Here is a 25211-nt window from a genome sequence, read left to right as displayed (position 1 = left end):
TATCTGGGGTGAAATCAGTCAAAGGGGGTGTCTCCTGCATTGATTCATCACTTACAACTGCAAGGGATGAATCGGTCAAAGGGGGCATCTGCCATGTTGATCTGGCACCTACAAGTACGCATGAGTGACCAGAGCAGATGTCTCCGCAATAATCAGTCACTGAGGGAACATTGTCCTCCCGGGTCCGTGACCCACGCAGGATTTTTTCTGGTCATGAACCTCATGGAAAGTCCTGTTTTTCTTGTCTCTGCTTAAAGGGAGAGGAAAATGAAACTGAAAGGAGAGGGAACCTGACAGGTAGTGAGAAGGGCTAAAGATAAGAGTTGAGGCAAACTGCTTACCTGATCTGAGGATGGTGAGTGGGTCTGTGGGCTGGTCTGATGAGCCTAGGTAGTAGGTAGGTCTCTTCATGGAGGGAACACAAGGAGAGCAAGGACGGGGGTTTAGTCTCCCAGAGGAGATTCCTCCATCCCCGGTTTCGGCACCAAATGTTAGGCACGTTGCTCACGTAAATTGACCACCAGGCAGGCTTTGTGTGGACAATGAAGCTGTTTTATTTCACGCTTGGGTGCAAGTGGGCCAAGTCCAAAAAAGGAGTTAGGTAAGGAGAGCAGGAAAGGGCACTGGCTCCATAGGTTGAGGCAAATGGTTAATTAAAGGTGGTAATCAATTTTAGGGAGGGGAAGGGCATCACAGGATGCATGGTCACAAAGGTAGGGGTTATCTATTATAAACAGGCATGGTCGTAAGGGTGAGGGTTATGGGTTGCAAGTAGAGGGGAGGGTGTGGTAAATTACATAGTTACAGGGGTGGGGGACTTGAGAAACCTAATGTCTAGGGGAAAATTCTGCAAGGCTGAGCAGGAACAGTGGTGGAATGTTGCAGGGGGAGAGCAGTCAGTTGAGGCAGGAGCTGGTTGTTTCACTTCTCTTTGTGGCCATCCAGTTACTTCAGATTTTCTGGCTCCTGGAGACCACCAGGAGGTGTACGTGCAGGTCACCAAGGCTATAATGGCGAAGCTTGGAGGCCTGACAATGTTGCTCTTATTTGTAGACAATGCTTAGTAACAAGTGAGTTCATATCCACCTTGCATAACTCTATGGCTTCCTTGGACTCCTGTTCAGCCACATAATGAAACTCTTTACAAAGTCCCTTCCCTCCTTTCTCATCTATAGAATGAGGATAATAAAACCTAGTTTGAAAAACTGTATTTACAAAGATTAGTATGATAACAGGTCCATTGTTGTGTTTAATAAATAAGCCTGAAGACCTTGGGTAGTAGACTGTGACACTGGACAACATTTTCAAAAACTTTTCCAGGAAAACTAACTGGTAGCCAATGAAATCATGAACATCTACAGGGTCATTGTGATAATACATAAACTTAGTTCACCCTATGCACTTACCCAAATAGGATATTGCAACCTTTGTTGAATAGGCTGAAATAGGGTGTTTCACTGTTTATTAACTGTTCCTAGGGAAAGAGTTTATTTTTGTAAGAGCATGGGGTCAGGGAAATATATGAAGCAGAATTTCATCCAGTGCATTCTATATACAACATGATTGATAAAACTGTGAAATCGAAATGAGGAAATATTTCAGACAATGGCTACCCCTGAACCAAAAAGTTTGGTTGACTTTACTTAATTTACTCATCAGACAACATTTTTAAGATCACAAGATTTAATGTGTTCTCATAGTTTCCATATTATTGCTGACCTTTGTGGAAGAAGCCAATTCATTTATTTTACTTTTGAAAATAAAGAAGTTTCTATAATGATGTTTTACCATTTTGATTTCTAATTAATTTCGTGTTCTAGTCCTTAAGGGGAAAAGCTGTTACAATTATATTAAGAGATTTAAAAATGGCATGTTTACTACTAGGAAATTTCTAAATGTCTTTTTTCCTTTAAAATGAACTATTACTGGTTGAATTTTAAAATTACCAAAGATGGTTTTGTTATATCACAGGCTTTCCAGTTGTATTGGTTAATTTCTAGCTGCAGCATAATCTTCACATAATGTCATATTCTATAAACCCCTGATAAAGAGTAAGATCTATTGCTTGTCTAAATCCTGCTGAGAAAGCAAGTTAAGCTGATTTCACACGTGGAGGAGCCTGATGAACTCATTTTCCTTCTTGAAAGCATGGGGGAGAAGTGGAAGGAGAGGAAAAAGGACTTTTCCCTTTAAAATAAATTCCAGCTCACCTGTAAGCCAAACCAAATAAAGACAGTATAGAAATTAAAGCCATGAGCTCTAGCGTCACAAGAAAAAAAAAAAAGATTTAAATGTAATGTTACTTCCTTAGTTGTGAAAAAGTTACCATAGTGATGTAAGACATTAACAACAGGAATCTGGGTGAGAGGTATACAGACTCTGTACTATCTTTGCAAATTTTTGGAAAACCTAAACCTGTTCTCAAATGAGCAGCTTATTTTTTTAAAAAAAATACTTGGGCATAACTTTTGGCTTTGCCAGGTGTACGCTTGTGTTAACCATGAGCAAATTACTTAACTCCTCTAAGATTTTAGCCAACCAAAAAGTGCTTATACAGATCCTCACTCAAAAAGCTGTTGTGAGGATTAAAGGAGTTAGTGAAGTGCCTGGCACAATGCTTACCATCAAGTTAGTATCTGTAAATCAGTTGTTCTCATGACTGTGTGTCCACCAAAGGACTGAGTACCTCAGTACTCAAGGGAGGGTATGGTCCCTTCAGTCCACCCTGTCTTGATTCTCCAGTACTGTTGATAGCACAGTAATCTTCCCAGATACCCAGACTCTATATCCCTCCTGGTATTTCTCAGTAGGTCCTGGTAAGCATGGGGCTGTCATAGTCTTGACCTTGTCACCTCTTCATTTCCATCACATTTACCCTGGCTCTGGCCTTATTACTGCCTGTCTGTCCTTGGACCTTGTCCTCCTGGCTCCTTGCCTATTTCTCCTGTTCCTCCAAGTCCTCCTACAATATGGCTTCAATTTTCTCTCTCATGCTACCAAAACTTCAACAACTTTCCATGAACCAAATTTCTAATTCTTTGACTTTGACATCCAAGATCATCCATGATCTAACCTCAATTTACCCACCTCCCTATTCTTCACACATGCTTAAATCTGGTTTACCTGAATCTTTAGGTAATCATGTGCCTAAACCTTAATAATAGACACTGAGGCCCAGACAGGCTACAAAAATAGCTAAGTCACAGGGCTAATGGCAAAGCAGACTTTAGATCCTTGACAGCATTGTAAGTTTATATTTTGGAAGGACCCAACATCTACCAATATATAACACAATGGAAAAAATATAGAGAGATAAAAGACATTTAAAAAATAAAACGTCCCTAAGGACTTGAAAAGTAAGGTACCATCTGTTTTGGATCTAAAAGTAATAAAGGTAGGCCTGGCACTGTGACTTCTGCCTTTCATCCTAGCATTTTGGGAGGCAGATCACTTGAGGTCAGGAGTTCAAGACCAGCCTGGCTAATATGGTGAAACACTGTCTCTACTAAAAACACAAAAATTAGCTGGGTATGGTGGCATGTGCCTGTAGTCCCAGCTACTTGGGCGGCTGAGGCAGGAGAATTGCTTGAACCCGGGAGGCGGAGGTTGCAGTGAGCCGAGATCACACCACTGCACTTCAGCCTGGGTGACATAGTGAAACGGTCTCAAAAAAAAAAAAAAAGAAAAAAGAATAGTAAAGATGGGTAGGACTTTCTGCAGAATAACAAGGACTAAAAGCATCCAACTTGAGGAAGGGGACAAAGGACAAGCTTTCTGTCTAAAGTAGTAGTCCAGGTTGGGGTTCCTTACCTCAGAGAGGCTGAAAAAGCTACACTCTCTACCAAAGGCCACAATTTATATTAAAGTTATGTATCTAGAGAGCCTAGAGGTTAAAGGCAGAGCTTTGCAGCCAGAAACTGGGTCAAGCTTCCTGGTGGCTCAGTGGGTAGCTTTAGAATAGCCCTAGTAGATAAGAAACCACCTATGTAAGACCCAATCTTGGACTGGGGACCCAAAAGCCTATATGGAGGCAACCAAAAGAAATAGAGTGGTGGAAGAGAACTCAGAAAAAGAAAAAAAATCTTCACTGCTAGACGGTAAGCCAAAATTACATATATATGGGGAAAACTAATTCTGTGTAAGGCAAAAAAAAAAAAAAAGCAACAATTCAGATATGAACTTCCTCTCAAGTGACATAATAAATCACTCTAGAAGTAACTAAAAATTTTTTAGTCTTTAAAAATATAAATAAATAGAATCTATTAGAAAACAAGATTACTCAGGTAGAAATTTTACAAAAAGTGTAGGCGTAAAAACACTAACTAGAAATCCTAGAAGTGAAATTTCAAAACTCAATAAATTAAATAAGCAGACAGAATTAGCAAACTGGAAGATAGTACTTCCAGTGAAAAAGTACTTCCACAAAGGAACACAGAAAAATAAAAGTATACAAAAGAACAATGAAGAAAAACAAAGACATGACTATGTCTAAGAGGAGTTCCAAAAGTAGGAAACAGAAGGAATGGTGGAAGAGTTAGAGTTGCTTCCTCCTAATCTTTACCCAAATGTTACCATCTCAGCGTGACCAGCCCTCACTACTCCATCTAAAATTGTGATCACTCCCTCTTTACTCCTCTTTTTACCCTTACCTCCCCTTATTTTCTCCACAGCACTTTCCAACTTCTAACATACTACGTAAGTTATGTGTACTTACTATGTCTCCTGGCGAGAGTGTGAACCGTGAAAGTAGAAACTCACGTGTTTTGATAAGCACTGTGTCACCCTAGAACATTAACAATCAGCTGTTGACATCTCATAAATATTTGTTTAACGAATAGCTATCGGCTGAGCATTTTTCATAACTGAAGAAAAGTGGTAAGTCCTCAGCTTGAAGGTAAACAGCAAAGATCTAAAAAAAAATTACAACATATTATTGTGACAATTAGAACAATTCGAATTTAGAGAATGTATGTATGTTGGGTGGGCACAGTGGCTCATGCCTATAATCTCAACACTTGGGTAGGCTAGGTGGAAGGATTGCTAGAGCCCTGTGTCTACAAAAAATCTAAAAATTAGCCAAGTGCAGTAGCACGTACCTGTAGTCCCAGCTACTCAAGAGGCTGAGTAGGGAGGGTAATTTGAACCCATAGTTGAAGGGTCAGTTGAGTCGCAATGATTTGAGCAACTGCCCTCCAGCCTAGGTGACAGAGCAAGACCCAGTCTCCTAAATTTAAAATGTTAAAGTGTGTGTGTACATACACACACACACACTTTAAAATTTTTAATTTAGGAGTGTGTATATATATATATTTAGTGTGTGTATATATGTATATATATACACACACACACACACAAACACACATAAATATGTCTATATTTATCAATATTCAGTTTCCTAAATGTGACAATTGTATTTAAGAAATAAAATGTTTTCGTTCTTAGAAAATGTATGCTGAAGTATTTAGGAAGGAATACTCAGGGTGTCTGCAAATAATCTTCATGGTTAAGGAAAATGTTTTCATATACACATATATACTATATACACGCATATGTGTGTATGTTTACAGACAAATGTAAACTGTAGAAAGTAAACGTGATAAATCTAAATGCAGGGTATACAGCATTTTCTATACATTATGAAGATTTTCAATATAAAAAGTTGGGGAAAATAAAAAATTAGTAAATACACAGAAAAGAGATTATTCTGGCACTTAACAAAATATATAAAAATAAGGAAATTTCTGGGGATGGTGGAGTGAATAGGTCCCCCCCACCCCACAACAACAACAAAATTCAAAACTGGAAAAAGAACAAAAACAACCATCTCAGGGCTCTAAAAATCAACCAAAGGTAAACAACCAAAACTGAGAAGCTGCTGAACTTTGGAAGATGAGTGAGACTCTGAGGCGTTCTTACCAGGGGCTGCTCCCCTTCCCCTCCCCAGCTTGATCAGTGAGAGTAGTGCTCACAGCACAGGAATGGCAGTGAACATTAGCAGCTTCTCTGCCACAGTGGTCTCACTGGATCTGGAGTAGAGGGAAAGGAGCCCGTGCCCAGTAGTAGGGTAAGTTAGGAACAGTAAAGTTAGAGGGACAAAAACAGGGAAGATACACAGCTCTGCTGGCCTGAGATTGCAGTCCCATTTTGGGTAAGATACTGGCAGACTAATTTTAAAATTAACAGGGAGAAAGCCTAGAAATGAGGAGATAACTAAGCTCTAAATACATCTCTGCTGGAGTGGGAGGCTGTGTGCATATACTAGGGAAAACCTAAGAGGGCCAACCCCCACACATATCTCTGAACTAACAAGGAGGATGTGCACATGAGCAGGAAGACCTGGAGGTGTGCTCAGAGTAAAGTCAAAGTGGAGGAAGACTGGAAATTGCCTGAACATTGAATGCACAGACACGTCAGCAGAGGATAGAAGACCTACTGACTCAAGGTTTTTGAAAACCTTTAACCAATAACTGAATGATCATTAAGCAATACAGATGCAGGGAGATCCCCTAAGATGACCAGTTAAAAACTAGAAATGCAAACTACAAGGGTGGAGAAATCAGCAGGCACACACCACAGAAGAGAGACTTTGCAGATGAAGTCTAAGCAAATAATGAAACAACACAACAACAATAATAAACCAGCAATAACAACATCAGGGGAACAAATACCATATCCAGAGTTGCTACAATATGTTACATAAAATCTCCAGTTTTCAACAAAGTTATGGATCATGTAAAGAAACAAAGTCTGATTTATAATAAAGAAAAAAGCTGTATAGTTGCTATTTTAAAATAGTCATTTTTTTTTTTTCTGACAAAAGCACACATTGGAGAAAGGATGTCCTATTCAGTAAATTGTGCTGGGAAAACTGGCTAGCCACATGCAGAAAACTGAAACTGGACCCCTTCCTTACACCTTATACAAAAATTAACTCAAGACAGATTAAATACTTAAATGTAAAACCCAAAATCATAAACACCCTAGCAGAAAACCAAGGCGATACCATTCAGGACACAGGCTTGGGCAAAGACTTCATGACAAAAACACCAAAAGCAATGGCAACAAAAGCCAAAATTAACAAATGGGATCTAATTAAACTAAAGAGCTTCTGCACAGCAAAAGAAACCATCATTAGAGTGAATAGGCAACCTAGAGAATTGGAGAAAATTTTTGCAATCTACCCATCTGACAAAGGGCTAATATCCAGAATTCACAAGGAACTTAAACATATTTACAAGAAACAAACAACCCTATCAAAAAGTGGGCAAAGGATATGAACAGACACTTCTCAAAAGAAGACATTTATGTGGCCAATAAACATATGAAAAAAAGCTGAATGTCACTGATCATCAGAGAAATGCAAATCAAAACCACAATGAGATACCATCTCACCCCAGTTAGAATGGTGATTATTAAAAAGGAAACAATAGTTGCTGGTGAGGCCAAGGAGAAACAGGAAAGCTTTTATACCATTGGTGGGAGTGTAAATTAGTTCAACCACTGTGTACAACAGCGTAGTGACTCCTCAAGGATCTAGAATCAGAAATACTATTTGACCCAGCAATCTCATTACTGGGTATATACCCAAAGGACTATAATCATTCTGTAAGGACACATGCACATGTATATTTATTGCAGCACTACTTACAACAGCAAAGACATGGAACCAACCCAAATACCCATCAATGATAGACAGGATAAAGAAAATGTGGCACATATATACCATGGAATACTATGCAGCCATAAAAAGGAATGAGATCATGTCCTTTGTAGGGACATGGATGAAGCGGGAAGCCATCATCCTCAGCAAACTAACACAGGAACAGAAAACCAGACATTATATGTTCTCACTCATAAGTGGCAGTTGAACATTGAGAACACATAAACATAGAGAGGGGAATAACATAGACCAGGTCCTGTTGGGGGGTTGGGGGTAAAGGGAGGGAATGGGTCAATAAGTGCAGCAAACCACCATGGCACACGTATACCTATATAACCAACCTGTACGTTCTGCACACATATCCCATTATTTTTTAGAATGAAGAAAAAGAATACATGATCAATGATGAATCTCATTTAAAAAAGTAATGTTTTTAATTCTTTAAACATCTTTAATTTTTAAAACATATTTATAATAGCTGCTTTGTAGCTATTTTAAATAAGCGACTATTAAAGAGCCAAATGTGGCCAGGCCTGGTGGCTCATACCTGTAATCCCAGCACTTTGGGAGGCCAGAAGTTCAAGATCAGCTTGGGCAACATGGTGAAGATCCCTTACCTAAAATTAAAAATTAATAATAATTAGCCAGGCATAGTGGCATACACCTGTAGTCCTGGCTACTTGGGAGGCTGAGGTGGGAGGATCACTTAAGCTCAGGAGTTCAAGGTTGCAGTGAGCCATAACTGCACCACTGTACTCCAGCCTGGGAGGCAGAGTAATACACTGTCTCAAAAGAAGGAAAAATATAATATTTTTGTATCCATTAACCATTAACCAACCACCCTAGTATACAAGGATAACGATAATTAACAATAATTTGTTGTAAAGTTCAAAATTGCTGGAGGAAAGAAATTGGAATGTTCCCAATATAAAGAAAGGGTGAGTGTTTAGGGTGATAGATGTCTCAGGTACCCTGGTCAATCATTACACATTGCATTCATATATCAAAATACATGTATCCCCAAAATATGTACAACTATTATGCATCTATTAAAAGCCAAATGAAAATTCTAGAGTCAGAAATGAAAATTCCTAGATAGGCTAGACAACAGAATTGAGATAGCAGAAGGATCAGGAAACTTACAGATAGGTCAGAATTATCCATAGTCAGAATTATCCAATACCAATATGAAAAACAATTTAAGAAGAATGCCCAATGCCTCAAAGACCTGTGACACAATGGTAAGCATATTAATATACATGAAAGCCCCAGAAAGAGGAAACAAGGGCAGAAAAAAATAATTGAAGAAATAATGGGCCAGATACGGTGGCTCAATGTGTAATCCCAACACTTTGGGGGGCCAAGAAGGGTAGATCATCTGAGGTCGGGAGTTAGAGACCAGTGTGACCAACATGGAGAAACCCCATCTCTACTAAAAATACAAAATTAGCTGGACATGGTAGCACATGCGTGTAATCCCAGCTACTCAGGAGGCTGAGGCAGGAGAATCTCTTGAACCCAGGAGGCGGGGGTTGCGGTGAGCCAAGATCACGCCACTGCACTCCAGAGTGGGCAACGAGAGCAAAACTCCATCTCAAAAGAAAAAAATTATAGAGCAATAATTATAACACTGCAATACACACACACACACATATAAAATATAATAGCACAGAGGAGGAGCAAGGAAATGAAACTAAACTGGGGCAAAGTTTAGCTTTTTTACTAGAAGTTACTAACTTTTTTTTACCAGAAGTTAGTCAATATTCATCTTAAGTAAGCTGTAATAAGTTAACTTAGAAAATAGCTCTTAACAACAGACACCACTTAGAAAATAGCTCAAAAATAGTTTAAAAAAATTAAAATGGTACCCTTATAAATATTTGTTGAATGTAGAAGAAGACGAAGAGCAATCCAATAACAAAAGATATACAGTAACCAAATGGCAAAATTGAAGATGCAAACCCAACAAAATTATAGTAAATTTTAATGGACCCAACACTCCAAAGCTTCTCTGACTGAATTTATAAATTAAAAAAAAAAAGCCATGTCATGCAAACAGTAATCCTTGGAGAGCTGGAGTGGCTGTAGTAATTATAGACAAAATGGACTTTAAAACAAAAAAGATAGTAGAGACAAATAGGGATATTTAAAAACAATATTTAAAACAAAACTAACATTTTGAACACTGCATCAGAAAAGAGCAGAGTATCTATTCTTTTCAGGTGCATGTGAAACATTCCAGGATAGGCCATATGCCAGGCCACAGAACAAGTATCAAAAAATTTAAAAGGTCTGAAATCATTCAAAGTATATTCACCAACAACAAATAAAAATAACAAAGAAATTTGGAAAATCTCTAATTCTTAGAAATAAAGTAACATACTTCTAAATAATCTTTGGGTCAAAACAAGAATCACAAGGGAAATTTGAAAATATTTTGAACTAAATGAAAACAACAATACAACATATCAAAATATGAGGCACAACCTAAAACAGTGCTCAGAGAAATTCAGTGCTTTAAATATCTATATCAATTGAGAACAGTTTCATATCAATAAACTACTTCAAGAATAAATAATGAAGAGTTAATTATACATAAAGCAAGGAGAAGGAAGAAAATAAAATCAGAGGGAAAAACTAATGAAATTGGAAACAGAAAAACAAGAGAAAAGAGAAGAAACCAAAAAAAGTTCCTTGAGGGAAAAAAATCAACAAACCTGATAAACCTTTAGACAGACTAAGAAAAAAATGAGATGACACAGAATACCAAAATCAGGAATGAATGGGGGACATCATTGTCAAGCCTAGTGAAATTAAAGGATTATGAGAATACCTACAGTCACCTGTGTCAACAAATTAGACAATTTAGATAAAATAGCCAAATTCCTCAAAAACAAAAAACTATCAAAACTGATTAAAGAAAAAATGGAAATTATGAATAGCTCTATAACAAGAAAATAAGTTACTTAAAATCCACACTCCTGCACCACACCCACCACAAGCCCAGGCCACAAGCCTTCAGCTAGTAAACTCTACCCAATATATAAAGAAGAAATAATACGAATCCTAAACGAATTATTTCAGAAAACAGGCAAGGGAACACTTTCCAATGTATCCTGTGGGACTGGTATTACTCTTTTACAAAAGCAATACAGAGAGCATGAGAAAACAAGAGACCAATACCCCTCATGAATATACACATGAAAATCTTTAACAGAACATTAGCACATAAAAATCCAGCATTGTTAAAAAGGACTACATATCATGACAAAGTGAGATTTATGTGATCATGGTATCTATAGGGAGGGCTGCTTCCTCTCTTCGATTCTGCCATCACCTTTCAGACTAACGTATATTACTAGTCATAATCTGGCTGTGTAGTGCCTTCATTTTGCAAACTGATAAGTTGATACCTTTGATTGATCAATTTATCATAATAGAAGAAGGTTACTTTATGTCATACACCCTATATCCAACCAATTGGATAGGACTGGCTTCTTTATGGGCTTACTTAATAGGATCAAGTTATGTTATGTCATATACCCTATCCCACACCCTATCTCCAACCAATTGGATACAGGATGTATGACATAAAGTAACGTAATCCTATTGAGATTATGAGTTTCAAAAAAGATTTAAGGATACCATAAAAGGAGCAGAAAGCAAGAAGACTACCAATTTCCATCTTAATGTTGAGAGATTCAATAACTGACATAGATTTTGAACTAAGTGGAAAAGGTAGGTGAGCAATGAGCCTAGATTCTAAGTTTAGTAAAAACCTGGGCTTAAAACAATCAAGCGCCAACTAGATCCATAGGGAGCATAAATTTGGCTGGTTTTCGAGTTTTTTAGAGAGATGACAGTCTGTTGAAGAAGGGGCATTGAGTCTTCAGGAATACAAGCGAGACTTTGACAAGATGGTTTGTTCCTTACTATAGCTGTATGTTAATTCAAGCACTGAAATCCAGTGCCAATTTTAGGCTTATTTACCTCTGGTGACAGAGCTTCCCAAGCCCAAGAAGTTTTCCTTCTAAGTTCTTGCTTTTAGAGATGGTTATCAGGGAGAGGAGGATGCATCTTGCCATCTACCCCATCACCACCTAAGTTATCTGGTTCTGGGTGGAAAAATACACTGGATTAATGCCCAAATACAATCCATAATATGGTTCTAGTGGGAGATGTGAGAGAAAACTAGTTACCTGTTTTCAGGAAGCACTTGCAAACACCTAAATGTTCATTCTCATCTCTAGGAATCTGAAAAAGAATTCACCTAGAAACAATGCTATTTAGGTAGTCATTCATTTCTTCATGTATTCTTCAGTTTAGAATTACAACCTTTAACCTAGAGCATTAATTAGTTAGCCAGTTCTGCACTATAAATGAAATGTAAAAATCTAATAGTTTTACATTTTTTGCTACATGACAAAACTTACTCAATTTTTCAAAAGGTAGTATTTCAGATGAAAGAACAAATGTGAAGCCATAAAAGAGACAAAGCTCTTGGATGTCACAGGTGATCTGAAATAATGCAAATATGAACTGAAAAAAATTCAGACTAATATTTCAGTAATAAAACCAAGACACAGTAATGTATTTTGTAGTCAACCCTGGAAAACCTCTTTTCTCTAACTGAAAACAAAGATCAAAACTTTGAATAGATATTTCTAGGAAAGTTTAGAATAAGTTTATAGCCTCATTAAATATGACTAATTTAAAAAACTAAATCTGGCTGATAATACCCACAAATCAAAATTTATGTTTCCTCTGGGTCGATTTCAAACATGATGCTGATATGACATTTCCATATTCTGAACTACAAAATAATTCATAACATTCTACAGATCATAGCAAGTTTATTTAAATAATTTAACACTGCAGAGTGAGTCAGTTTATGAGTATAAAAATAGATGGTTTAGCAAGCAAAAATGCACCACACAAAAGCAGATTATACATACACCATCCGGCCTTTGGAATATTAAGGCAACATAAATATCTCAAGTAATTTCAGAAGAATGTTTTACTCGTATAACAGATGTTATTAAAACATCTCAAAAGAGGCAGGGCTCACAATTGTGTTTTTCAGTATGAAGTCTTCTCTTTCTGTTTACTTTTTAATATATTAACGACTCTTCTTAAATACTGTACCACAATTAGTCTAGATTAACAAATGGGCTATCAAAGCCACTATCTTGTTGGCTAGATAGCGGAACGATTAATTTTCTTGAAGACTGCTGACACACTGAAGATGGTAATGTACTGCTCAGTTTTTTGAAATCTGACTTTAATGTATTAGCCTTATGATGAGATGAATGTCGATGAGTCACACTGATCTCTCCTGGCTGCAAATACTTGGTTTCTTCTGACAGGTATGGAGTTTGATCACACTTACACTTCATTGTTTGACAAATCATATTACTATTCTCTGTGTCTGAAAGACAACTGGATGGTGAAAATTGTTTAGAATTAACAGATTCAGTTGGTATTTCCAAAGTTCCTTGTGGCCTAGTACATGCAAATGACGCTTGATGACTGTCAAAGTGCAAAGCTGCACTGCTGGAAGGCCAGTCCAAGGAGTCGCTAAGGTCCCCTCCATCTCTTACTGGAGGTTCCTGAACACCCAACGCTTGACTTTTCTCAGATGCCACATTTTCACTTTCCATTGGTAGACTGCATGTACGTACTTTTAAACCAAGTCTTTCATTACAATCATGAAAGATTATATTCATGCATCCTGATTCAGAAGGACTAGGGGTACATCTAAGAGAGGGTTTATTTCCCAAAGTTCCAAGAAAGGGGTATGCAGCTGAATGCCGAAGTGATTCAGAACCATTATCAGTGAGTAGGTCTTTCTTCTTGTGCAAACCAAAGCCTCCTTCACCTTCACAAGGAACAAACTCTTGAGAAGCTTTCCTTGGCAAACTGTTTAGGTGCTTGCAACTACTATCCCCAAACTGGAATTCTGAATGTAACTCTTTGGATCCCACACGCTTTCTGCTCCCATGCTCTGAGTTCTCTAACAGCCTTTGTAAGTTACAAGCAGCCCTCCTCTTGGGAACTTGTTCGCACACACTTCTGGTGATGGTGTTTAGACTGTTTGATTTGCTTTCATTACAACATGGTATTTTCTGATGCACATCATTTCTTTTTGATTTTTCAACTCCAATCAGGATCTCTGAAGTTAGGGGCAAAGCTATTATGTGCAAGGAAACACAAAATTAAGAGAAAGTTAATATTTAAAGGGAAGATTCATCCTTGAGTCAAAACATTTAAAAAGAATAAAAAATTATGTTTTATGTATTCCCAAAGAATACTTACATGCAATAATCATTCTTAAAGAAAATACATCAATGCCAGACATTTAAAAATATTCTTTTACATATATCCACTAAAGCTTGGTAATTCTGTTACCAAAATCCAATATATTATTATTATGCCTATCCACCTGACCTATCATTTTCTGCAACAGATGTTATAGCATTTCAAGATCCAGTCACAATGTTTTCAATTCTGTACTGATGTCAAGAATGGAGTTTCTGACAAGCTTGCTCAAAGAACCCAACTCACCCAATATCTACACATACACTTCAAGAACAGCTAAATAGACTTTCTGCTTTAATTAGCTAAGACACTAAATTTGATCAAAGATAAAGCAGCCACATAGCATGGAATTAGAGGTGTTATATCTCAGAGTGGCATGCCTTGGTTTCTAGAGTCTATGAAAAGGATTTGCTTCTTTACTGGGGACATTATTTGTACACTGTTGCCCCAGATCCAGAAAATTACTTTCTTGTTATATGCTACTGCCTTTTCATACCCATGGTTCACATCACCATTCCAAACTTTATACAAATAATCTTTATGCTTCTACATGAGGAATGTCTACCAACATCACACTCACAGACTCCTGAACAATCTCAGCTTCAAGTTTTACAGAGGTTCAAAAGCGCCACATCCCCATTCATATGTTAAAAATCTCCCAGTGTGATTGAGAATTTACCCATTTCTTTCATGTTTTTCTATCAGCTCTTGCTTTAAAGCTGTGTTATTATATATAGAAAGAAAAAAGTAATAGTTTCTCCAGAGACTACTCCATTATCGTTACAAACTATGACCTTTGTCCCTTTCAATGCTAACTGTAATTTAGCTTATCTTTTATTTATCTCAATAATTTATCTAATACCAACATTGCATTTGCTTGGTATATCATTCTCCATCCCCTGATTTGTAATTTAAATGTTCTTCTTGTAAAAATAGCAAATGTCCGTATTTTTAAAAACCCCTATTTGAAAGTTGTGGTCTTTTCATAACTGAGTTTAACCTATTTACATTTAGTATGATTGCTGATGTTTCAAACTACTATTATGTCCTACTTACCCATGCTTTCTAGTTTTTTTTCCTCTTGCCTGATTTTGTTAGATTAAAAATGTTTCTTTACAAGGTTTTCCTTTACCAGTTTTAAAGTTATATGTTCTTTGTCTTTGTTGGTTACTCTTAAATTGTTTTGTTTTTTTTTTTTTGTTTTTTTTTTTTTTTGAGACAGAGTCTGCTCTGTTTCCCAGGTTGGAGTACAGTGATGTGATCATAGCTCACTGCAGCCTTGACCTCCCAGGCTCAAGTGATCCTCTCAACACCAGAGTGCCCCATTTAAAAAATTTAAAAAAATTTTTGTAGCAACAATGTCTCACTATGTTGCCCAGGGTAGTCTTGAACTCCTGGGCTCAAGCAATCCTCCCACCTCAGCCTCCCAAGGTGCTGGGATTATAGGCAAGAGCTACTAAGCCCAGCTACTCTTAAATTTTAACAGACATACTTAAAACCTGTATTTTTCTAGCAATGACCAGTGTTATTAGTATCTATATTCTTTCCATAAAAATAGTAAAATTCTTAGCAAATATTCATTTCTTCTACCATATCCTTTTACATGTTAGAATACTGTGCTTTTTAACATTCTCAGGTCCTGTTGTTTGTTCTATTAATTCTATTTTCTGAAATGTAAGTTCTATTGGATTTTTTCTTTCTTGCCATTAGTGTGGTGTCTCTGTGTGTGTAGTTATGGTTTTCTATAAATATATACTGATTCTTGGTTAAATGCTTATCTTTTAGATATCCTGGATAACGTAATTGTTTGTGCTCCTGCTTAAAGGTGTTGAGAGTCGGGGTAGAGGGAATGAGCTACAGAGTAGAAAGATCTAATAGCTGAGACTCTGGGCATGTGGACTCCCAGTTCCTGCTTGATATAGCTAGCCACCTGGAGCACTGCCCTGCTCCCAGATTCTTTGTTCCTGTTGTTGTTGCCCAGCTCAATATTGAGGTTGGAGGAGGAAGGGGAGAAAGAGAAATAAAGAGAGGACTAACCCCACCTGGTTGCTGTTGGTCTAGATTCACAAGTGTCCCCAAACTATGGCCCGTGGGCCGCATGCAGCCCCCTGAGGCCATTTATCTGGCCCCCTGCCACACTACAGGAAGGGGCACCTCTTTCATTGGTGGTCAGTGAGAGGAGCACAGTATGTGGTGGCCCTCCAATGGTCTGAGGGACAGTGAACTGGCCCCCTGTGTAAAAAGTTTGGGGACGCCTGGTCTAGAACATCAACTAATTACTCCATTGATATCCCCTAGGCCCTCTGCTTCTCCTGGAACGTACCACCCTCACATGTGGAACAGTTTTGATATTGCTCCTACTTGCAGTTGTCATCTCTTAGTAGTTTTGAACTGAGATTTCCATCTCCCATCCTATACTGTCTTCTTTCTCTCAGGGATTTCTTGTCACTTCTGGTCTATCCACTGCAACTTTTTTTTTTTTTTTTTTTTTTGAGACAGGGTCTCACTCTGTCAACCAGGCTGGAGTACAGTGGCGCAATCAGGGCTCACTGCAAACTCAAATTCCTGGGATCAAGAGATCCTCCCACGTCAGCCTCCCAAAGTACTGGGATTACATGTGTGAGCCATCATGTCTGTCCTATTGCAACCTTTTAAAACCTAGTTATAATTTCCTCTTTTTCTCATTCTTATTTGCTGTTGAAAATCTTTTCTACCATTTCTAAGGATGGAAGCAGCAACTGGAAGCTGATGGTCCTGCTCAGTTTGCCTACTTGAATTGGAAACTGTACACTCTTTTTCTGTAAACTTGCAGTTTAAGTAAAACTATACAACCTCATAAATTAACTTACTCCTTATCTTCCCTGCCTTCTTCATACTGAAAATATTAAATAACCAAAAAAGAAGAGATAGGAAAACCATTTGGTGACTTACTTTGACATACCTGACTGTGTAGTTTTGCTGTGGGACTTACTAGAAATAGGTGTTTCCAGCAATTTTGCCATTGTAGCAAGTTTGCTAGCAGCATTCATAATCTTTTTCTCAGCCCTGTGGGGAATTCCAGAATATTAAAAATATAGTTTTAAGGAAAAATTGAGTTGCCTTAGCCCCAGTGTCTGTTTTCCTATTGGCTTTGCCAACATTTGGTAGCACAGTCATAAACCTCTCTTAACTCCCTATGGCTGATCACGTAGAAATAGTTAATTTAGTGGTTAAGGAAAATGCTTTAAAAATGACAACATGCTGTCCTGGTTAATCTCAGGACACACTGTTCAGACTGAACTCACCCTTCTTTTCCATCATCCTGCAAAATCTGTTGGAGGCAAATCAAATAATATTTGCGCATCTTTCTAGCGGTTTCTTGACGTTCTCGCAGTACCTCTGCTTTTACCATTTCTGCGGCACGTTCCTTACTCTCCTGAATATAACGAAGCATGTCACCTATAGTGCAGTGAGAAAATGCCCGCAGAATGCATGTTTATTAGCACTTTTTCAGAAACAAGAGGGGCAGACTTCAGATCAATTTTCTGGTAGATGAAGTGATTTTAAGTATAGTTTAAACATTATACTTTCCACAGTCATTAAAATGGAATATTTTAGATCATCATTTTGGTAGATTCAAATGAGAAGTAATCTATAAGTTCTTTTGGAATGATGACAGCTACATATAGTAAGGAAACATGGCATATTCCCCAGCTAAATTCTGTCATATTCTAAAACAATTAGCGAAGAAAATACTGTAAATCTGAGGCACAGAATCATAGGTATTTCAGTTGTACATTATGTCTAGTTAAGAAAAGAAAAATAAAATAAAGAGAAACAGTTAAGCAAAAAGAAAGGAAAAAGCAAACACAAAGAAGAAAAGGAGGCAATGTGAGCTGGAGAGACTCATATTCTTCTCTTGTGCTCTGAAAATTTTGGTTTCAATATTTATTGACAATTTTTTCAGCAGTACTTTTTGAGCATCTAAGTAAATATAATATTACAATCCATGAGAGATATGTACAAAATGAGACTACGAGGAGAGTGATGGGACTTATAGTTGGCCTCTGAAATTTACAGATAAACATAGCTCACAGCTTTCAAGGTTTTTAATATTTTTTTTAAAGTCAATATAGCCTTGATGAGGACTACTATTATCTAAGGCTTTTTGTTTTCTAAATAAATCCAAGACTACATCCTACATCTAGAATTTCACCATCTCTGTTATATTAAGAATACCAATTCATACAGGAATCTCTCTCTCAATGTCAGTAAGAATCTGAAAATTAGAGGTTCTATGCAAAAATATTAACTGGGAGACTATTTTTCATTATTTGAAATGGAAAATGAAATGGAGTACTTGTCAACACAAAACCAACCAACCAACTTTCTAAAAAATAAAACATAATATACATACATACATACAAGTTATCATGTTAAGATGAAAAAATACTTAAAATTCCACTTCCCTATTAATACATTATTCACAAAAAGTTGCTTTGCTTGTAGCAACATGCCCTTTGTTAGCAACATTAACAACAGAGAAGCAAATTCCCTTATTAATACTGAATGAGCTTTGCAGAACATCTATATGTGAATCTGAATCTACCAATTATAGGTGAAACTTCAGACTTTTCCTGCTCTTTTTGTTAAAAAGAAATGTAATTGGGCCGGGCGTGGTGGCTCAAGCCTGTAATCCCAGCACTTTGGGAGGCCGAGGTGGGTGGATCACGATGTCAAGAGATCGAGACCATCCTGGTCAACATGGTGAAACCCCGTCTCTACTAAAAATACAGAAAATTAGCTGGGCATGGTGGCGCGTGCCTGTAATCCCAGCTACTCAGGAGGCTGAGGCAGGAGAATTGCCTGAACCCGGGAGGCGGAGGTTGCGGTGAGCCGAGATCGCGCCATTGCACTCCAGCCTGCGTAACAAGAGCGAAACTCTGTCTCAAAAAAAAAAAAAAAAGAAATGTAATTTTAATTCTATATAAACACTAGTTACTGTTTTGGGATATATATCCATTCTATGCAATTTTATAATTAAAAACCAGGAAGTATTCAAAACAGGGAAAACACACACCAGGAGAATACTCTACAGGATATGCTGGCACCACTAAGAACTTGATAAATTTATAGCTATGAGAAATAATAATCAGAAACAACAGAACAATTGCTAACTAGATCCATCTCCAAAGTCCTTAAAAGTTTATGGAGGAGGCCAGGCATGGTGGCTCATGCCTGTAATCCCAGCACTTTGGGAGGCTGAGGCGGATGGATCACCTATAGTTGGGAGTTTGAGAACAACCTGGTCAATATGATGAAACCCCGTCTCTACTAAAAATACAAAAATTAGCTGGGCGTGGTGGCGCACATCTGTAATCCCAGATACTCGGGAGGCAAAGGAAGGAGAATCCCTCGAACCCACAAGGAGGGGGTTGCAGTGAGCCGAGATCGTGCCACTGCACTCCAGCCTGGGCGACAGAGCAAGACTCGGTCTCAAAAAAAAAAAAAAAAAAAGTTTATGGTAGGAAGTAATGGTTAACTGCTCATTAAAAACCCATGAGACCTTTTCTTTACTACAAATTATTTAAGTTGTAAGATTAAACTTTCAGTAATACCAGTGTCCAAAAAGAAACAAGAAAATCAACAATATAAACCTAAGACTATCCTCATGTCACTGCCAAAAGATACTATTTGGGCAAAATGATCAATGATTATGTAATTTTGAAAAGGTGTCAATAATCATTTCTAAGATTGAAGAAAACAGTAATTTGGAAAATTCTCTGAAAGTACTACTGCTGGTAAACTCTGAGTTTACATTTAACAGCGACAATTTAAAAAAAATGGCTCAAGCCATTCTTCAAATCTTAGGAATCTCTTAGGGACTTACGTTTAATTTTTTTTACAGCTTTAATGTACTGCCCACGAAGTTCTTCCAAGGCTCCCCCACTGTATGGCAGGCAAGCATTTTCAATGGCCCCTGCTGAAAATGACCTAAAAAAAAAGAATCAAGATGACAAAAACAGAAATGGTAAGTGAAAGATTTCATTTGAAAAATATCTATGTATCATATACTCTAATAAAATTAACTGAGAAGTGCTAAAAATCTCATATACAAGAATCTCCACTATACAGTTACTTAAAATAGGAGAAAAATGGAAACAACATAAATGTTATGGTGCTTCAATAAAGAATGATAAGCCCACATGAAAATTTATGCAGGTATTGAAAAACATGTAGCAGAATATCTGATAACACAGGGAAATGCTTATGTAACATTAAGTTAATAAAAAGTTACAAAATACCTTATATTCTCAGTTAAAAAACACACTGTACACATGGAGTGTGTGTACAAAGAGACTTACATGTGACAAAATATTACTAGAGGGTACCTTCCGGGAATAAGACTTTGAGAGATTTTCTTCCTTTTTATCCTTTTTTGCTGTATAACAAAAAAATAATTGATACCTAAAAAAATTTAAAGATACTTGTACTTAGATTTCTTTAAAATAGTACTTTAAAACAGTAAAAGTATACCTTGGTGGTGTTTTACAAAGTGTTTGCAGTTCTTCCAATTTATTCTTCATGTCGTTGTTTTCGTCTATTAATTCTTCAACAACTTTATTATTCTCTTCTATAACAAGAAGTTTATAGTATATTAGACAGTTAAATTTTTTTTTTAGCCTTCTTTACCCTTAAGTTCCAATACAAATGTTTATAGTGGAGACTGCATTATTTCCAATTGCTCTCCTGCAATGTTCATTTCTTCAGAAACCCTAGTCAGACCATTCCTTTGCTCTGTTTTCTCAGCACTTAAAATCTATATCCCATCTTCTTCTTGCTTTGGGTTACACTGTCCTGGAGTTGGGTTTCAGCTGTTTCAAATGCCTGTGTTTTGTTTTCCAACTGTCCCGAAGCTCTGTAGAAACCTACCAGGTTTTCTAATGTCATGTTCCCTGTGGATTCTGGTAGACGGTTTATGCTCATATAAATGAACACTGAACATGCACCTCAATATAAAACAAAAAAGAAATTAACCTTAAATAGGTACCTTTTTCAGAAATAATGTAAGATTTTCAATTCTTTGAACTTTTAAAAAGAGGATGAGGAGACTGAGAAAGGCCATGCAGTATGAAGGAAAGGACGGGAATTTCAGAGTCAGAGACAACAGTTTACATTCTAACTCTGCTGCTTACATAGTAGATAAGCCTAGGGAAAATTAACCTTTCTGAATCTGAGTTTCTTCACATGTAAAATGGTGGTAGTATTAGTTAACTTACAGATTATAACAGAAATAAAACAACTATGTACAACACCTATACAAGACCCGGAAACACCAATATTCAATAAAGGTGAACATGGCATCTGATGTTTCCTATGATGCCATCCCCTCAACACACCCGTACGTTGGGGAACGAAATTACTCTGTTCCCCCTGATTATGCATATAACTTTTTTGTTCAACAACTCACTGCCACTCCAACTATTTCCCAATAAACACTACCAAGAGAGTGGAAAAATGGAATGTAAGCAACAAAGAAACAATCTATAATCACCTAATGTAATCACCTAATAGATATAATCACCTAACAGATTTACATTAAGAAAAAAATTCAATTAAACTATGGACTTAAAACAATGAGTTAATACAAAGGGTCAGAGTCAGATTTTTTTTTGTTTGTTTTTTTTTTTTGTTTTTTTTTGTTTTTTTTTTTTTTTTGAGACGGAGTTTCGCTCTTGTTAGCCAGGCTGGAGTGCAATGGCGCGATCTCGGCTCACCGCAACCTCCGCCTCCTGGGTTCAGGCAATTCTCCTGCCTCAGCCTCCTGAGTAGCTAGGATTACAGGCACGCGCCACCATGCCCAGCTAATTTTTTGTATTTTTAGTAGAGACGGGGTTTCACCATGTTGACCAGGTTGGTCTCGATCTTTCGACCTTGTGATCCACCCGCCTCGGCCTCCCAAAGTGCTGGGATTACAGGCTTGAGCCACCGCGCCCGGCCCAGAGTCAGATTTTAAGTACCAACTTTGATTATTTGCAAATCTTATGAGTTTTAGAAGACATCAGCTTCAAAAAGCAATGTGTAGAATAACTATTATATGATCACAATGTATGGTGCTAAATATTATTTGTAAATAATAATCATATCCAACTGCCCTGTATTATGTAAAACAAATTGTCTTGGTTTTCATCCTATTTTACCATAGCTATGTTGTAAATATATCTACAGTTGGACAAATAACTCATGTCCTCTCCTGTCCTCTACTAAAGAGCTAAGTAATCACAAAAGGAATTGCAGTTGTTAATTTTTTCATCTCAAAATTCTTAAAACCCCTTCCAGCCTTAAAATAATTATTGCTTATCTCTTAGTAATAAGAGTAATAAGTGCCTTAGTAATAAGCAGTCGATGGTAGTAGGTGGCTTCTCTTAGTCAACAGTATTTCTTGAGTCGTGCTATGATGATGCCAGGCACTCTGCCAAGTGCTGGAACACGACTTGATCCTTATTGCTATAAAGTCTGCACTCCCAAGGGAAGTACAGACAGCAAACAATTACAAGGATGGTGAATGCTATAAAAAGCATAGGAACTATGGGAGTGTATAATAGGAGGACTAAACAGGTCTGCAGTGGTTAGGAACACCTCCCTGAGGAAGTCATGTACTGGGGAAAAGATGAGTAGGAGTTAGCAAATGAGATCAGGATGTTCTGGTGAAGACAGAAGACAGTGAAATCCAGGGGCTCTACTGAGAGAAATTACGAGAGCTGGGAAAAGACAAGGCTGGAGGGGCTGACAGGTACTGGCTCAAGATCTTTTTAAACCCCATTAAACTGAGTGTTTTTGTGTCTCATACTGAGGGCCGCAGCAAGCCACTGAAGAGTTTTAAACAAGAGTGTCATGTTTCAATTCACTTTGTAAAAAGATTGCTCCAGCTACCCCATGGAGAATGGATTAGAGGGGCTAGACTAGAAGCAGAGTGAGTCAGGAGATTATTGCCAGTGTCCAGGCAAGAGACAGAAGTGGACGTAGAAAATATACTTATTAAGCTGGTCTTTTCTGAATGACATCATTATTTGGGACCCTGGCATTTTGGTTTTTGTCCATTTAAAAATTTATTATCTGGTATGTAGTAGGCATCATGGGTATTAGGATGAACAAGATGCGGCATATTCCTTCTCCTGAGAAAATTCGGAATTTGGAGAAGGTGTCGGACAAGTGACCAAACAATTAAAATACAGAATGTTAATGGTGATAACAGAGGAAGAGTCAAGTGCTACGGGACCACACAAGAGCAGCCCACTTCACCCAGACTAGGGAAAATCAAGGAGGGCTTTGCAGATGAAGCATCTTCTGAGTTGAATCCTAAAGGACAAGAGTTAAGACTAAAAAGTAAATGTTGGGATAATGTACAGGCCAAAATACAAACATCATATGCAACGAAGGTACAGCAGTAAAAGAAATATGACCAGTCAGGAATTGAAAACATTTCAGATGTAAAGAGTATAGCATATAGGCTATAAGCAATGGTGAAAGATAAGAGGGAGCAGCCATCTAAGCCTCCAAACCTCCCTTCTTCAGAGGGGCAATGGGAAATGGTAGAAGATACCCTTCCAAATGCCCTCACAGCATTGTGATGAAAGGACTAGACAAAGGCCAGTCCAGACCCTCACGCCCTTGTTCATGCCCTTTCCCTCTATCTCAAATGCTGTTCTCGTTGGCAAACACCTCTATTTTTCAAGGCTTAGTCAAACCTTTCTTAACTTTAATAAGAGGTAGAATTAACAGTCCTTTTTCCTAAGTACACACTGCCAACAGCACTCAATGTTTAATTATTCGTTAATCTGTTTTTTAGATCTCCTCACTCAAACAAAAACTTCTTGAAGGAAGGGAACACATCTCCATCACAACTGGAATTCTGTGCCATTTATTCACTGCTGCATCCCCAGTGCTTAGAAGCCTGCTTGAAGCATACTGGGCCCTCAATATCTGTTCAATCAGGAAAGGAACAGAGGAATGTGACCTTTTTAATCAGAGCTGAAGTCTTCCTCTTTTGAATTTTGTAATAATAATTTGATTAGCAAAAATAAGATCCAAATTAGTTTACATTAATCCCAAAAGAGGATCAGTGCACACATTAGCTAAAATGTCACATTTGAACATTTCAACAAGGATCAAAGAGATTTATATTGGTAGCAGTGCTACTTTAAATGCTAACCTCCAATGTTTTCCACTACAGCTTTGTGCTTCCTTTCTAAATGCTGAAGATGCCTACAGCATTTCTCCAGTTTTCCTTTCAGATCTTGACATTCCTGCTTTGCCTTTGCAAGTTCTTGGAAGCAGTGTCCACAGCATAAATCCTTAATTTCAAGGATCTTTTTCTTATCTGCAAAAATTAAATAACAGAAAACTTTTATATCGGTTTAGACTAAGAACTACCAATAAAGAAAAAAAGAAAAGCCGATGACTCATGACTAAAGGCTACGGCATGACTGAAAGAGTGTCATGCTTAAGATAGACATTTACATACTGTTCCTACTACTTAGACTGTGTGACTTGGAGCATGTTTCTTGTCTGAGGTACTACTGGATACCACCATCTACTTTTAAAACAGCCATAAAACCTATTGCTCTGAATATTGGTACTGAATACCATTTCCTACTAATAGGAGTCAAGGGTATTCAAGAAATGACTCCAGTACTGGGAGAGGTTATACACAAAATAAGACTGAAATATCTTGCTATGCCAGAAAGTAATAAAATACTCAAAAATACAGACATGTCACAAGGACATAGGAGCCAGTTTGAAGGAGCTCCACTAGCTGAAGCTGGGACAATTTGAGCACTAAATATAGTAATGAATTATAAAGTATTAAAAATAGGAATTTATGAATCATCAATAATTTTATGAATGGTAAGTTGATAGGTGAGTTGGTAAGCAGGTAGGTAGATGGATGGATGGACAGATAAATACACAGGCAAATGAGATGGGAGGATTCTTGATTAAAACAACATGCTGAGTGCCAACTGGGGTAAGTAGAGGGAGGAAGTTAAAGACTGGATCAAGCAAGAATCATCAATGGTTGTCAAATCTAAGAGAAGGTTTTTATGAGAAGATACCTGCAAGGTTTTAAAAGTGTCTCCCCACAGATTGCTTATCAGTTGCAAGGGTGGAAAAAAAAAAAAAACACAGTATTACACAGTGAAGAAATTTAGACAACATTTTCACCAGGTAATGAAAATTCACCTCACCAATAAAA

General features: G+C 37.5%; 1 protein-coding gene across 15 annotated transcripts in view; it reads right to left on the bottom strand.

Annotated features, from left to right (window-relative positions):
• Positions 1–530: 530 nt before the first annotated feature.
• The window catches only part of CEP152 (centrosomal protein 152), a 103874-nt gene continuing 79193 nt past the window's right edge, over positions 531–25211 (bottom strand). For 9 of the 15 annotated variants that reach the window (XM_074393637.1, XM_074393641.1, XM_074393642.1 and 6 more), the window contains 8 exons: positions 24171–24338; positions 20495–20591; positions 19848–19951; positions 17263–17416; positions 16920–17023; positions 11651–13850; positions 8208–8277; positions 531–4909 (listed from right to left, as the gene is read on the bottom strand). In XM_074393637.1, coding sequence (XP_074249738.1) covers positions 12811–13850; positions 16920–17023; positions 17263–17416; positions 19848–19951; positions 20495–20591; positions 24171–24338 — 1667 coding nt within the window. In that variant the 3' untranslated portion in view covers positions 531–4909; positions 8208–8277; positions 11651–12810. The remainder of the gene's footprint in view (positions 4910–8207; positions 8278–11650; positions 13851–16919; positions 17024–17262; positions 17417–19847; positions 19952–20494; positions 20592–24170; positions 24339–25211) is intronic. The other 6 variants (XM_074393645.1, XM_074393648.1, XM_003928883.4 and 3 more) reach the window with 4 other exon arrangements.

The sequence above is a fragment of the Saimiri boliviensis genome, chromosome 2 (assembly GCF_048565385.1).
Source record: "Saimiri boliviensis isolate mSaiBol1 chromosome 2, mSaiBol1.pri, whole genome shotgun sequence".
NCBI lineage: Eukaryota > Metazoa > Chordata > Mammalia > Primates > Cebidae > Saimiri > Saimiri boliviensis.
The sequence above is the reverse complement of the archived record's forward strand: the minus strand, read 5'-3'. Positions and strand labels throughout refer to the sequence as shown.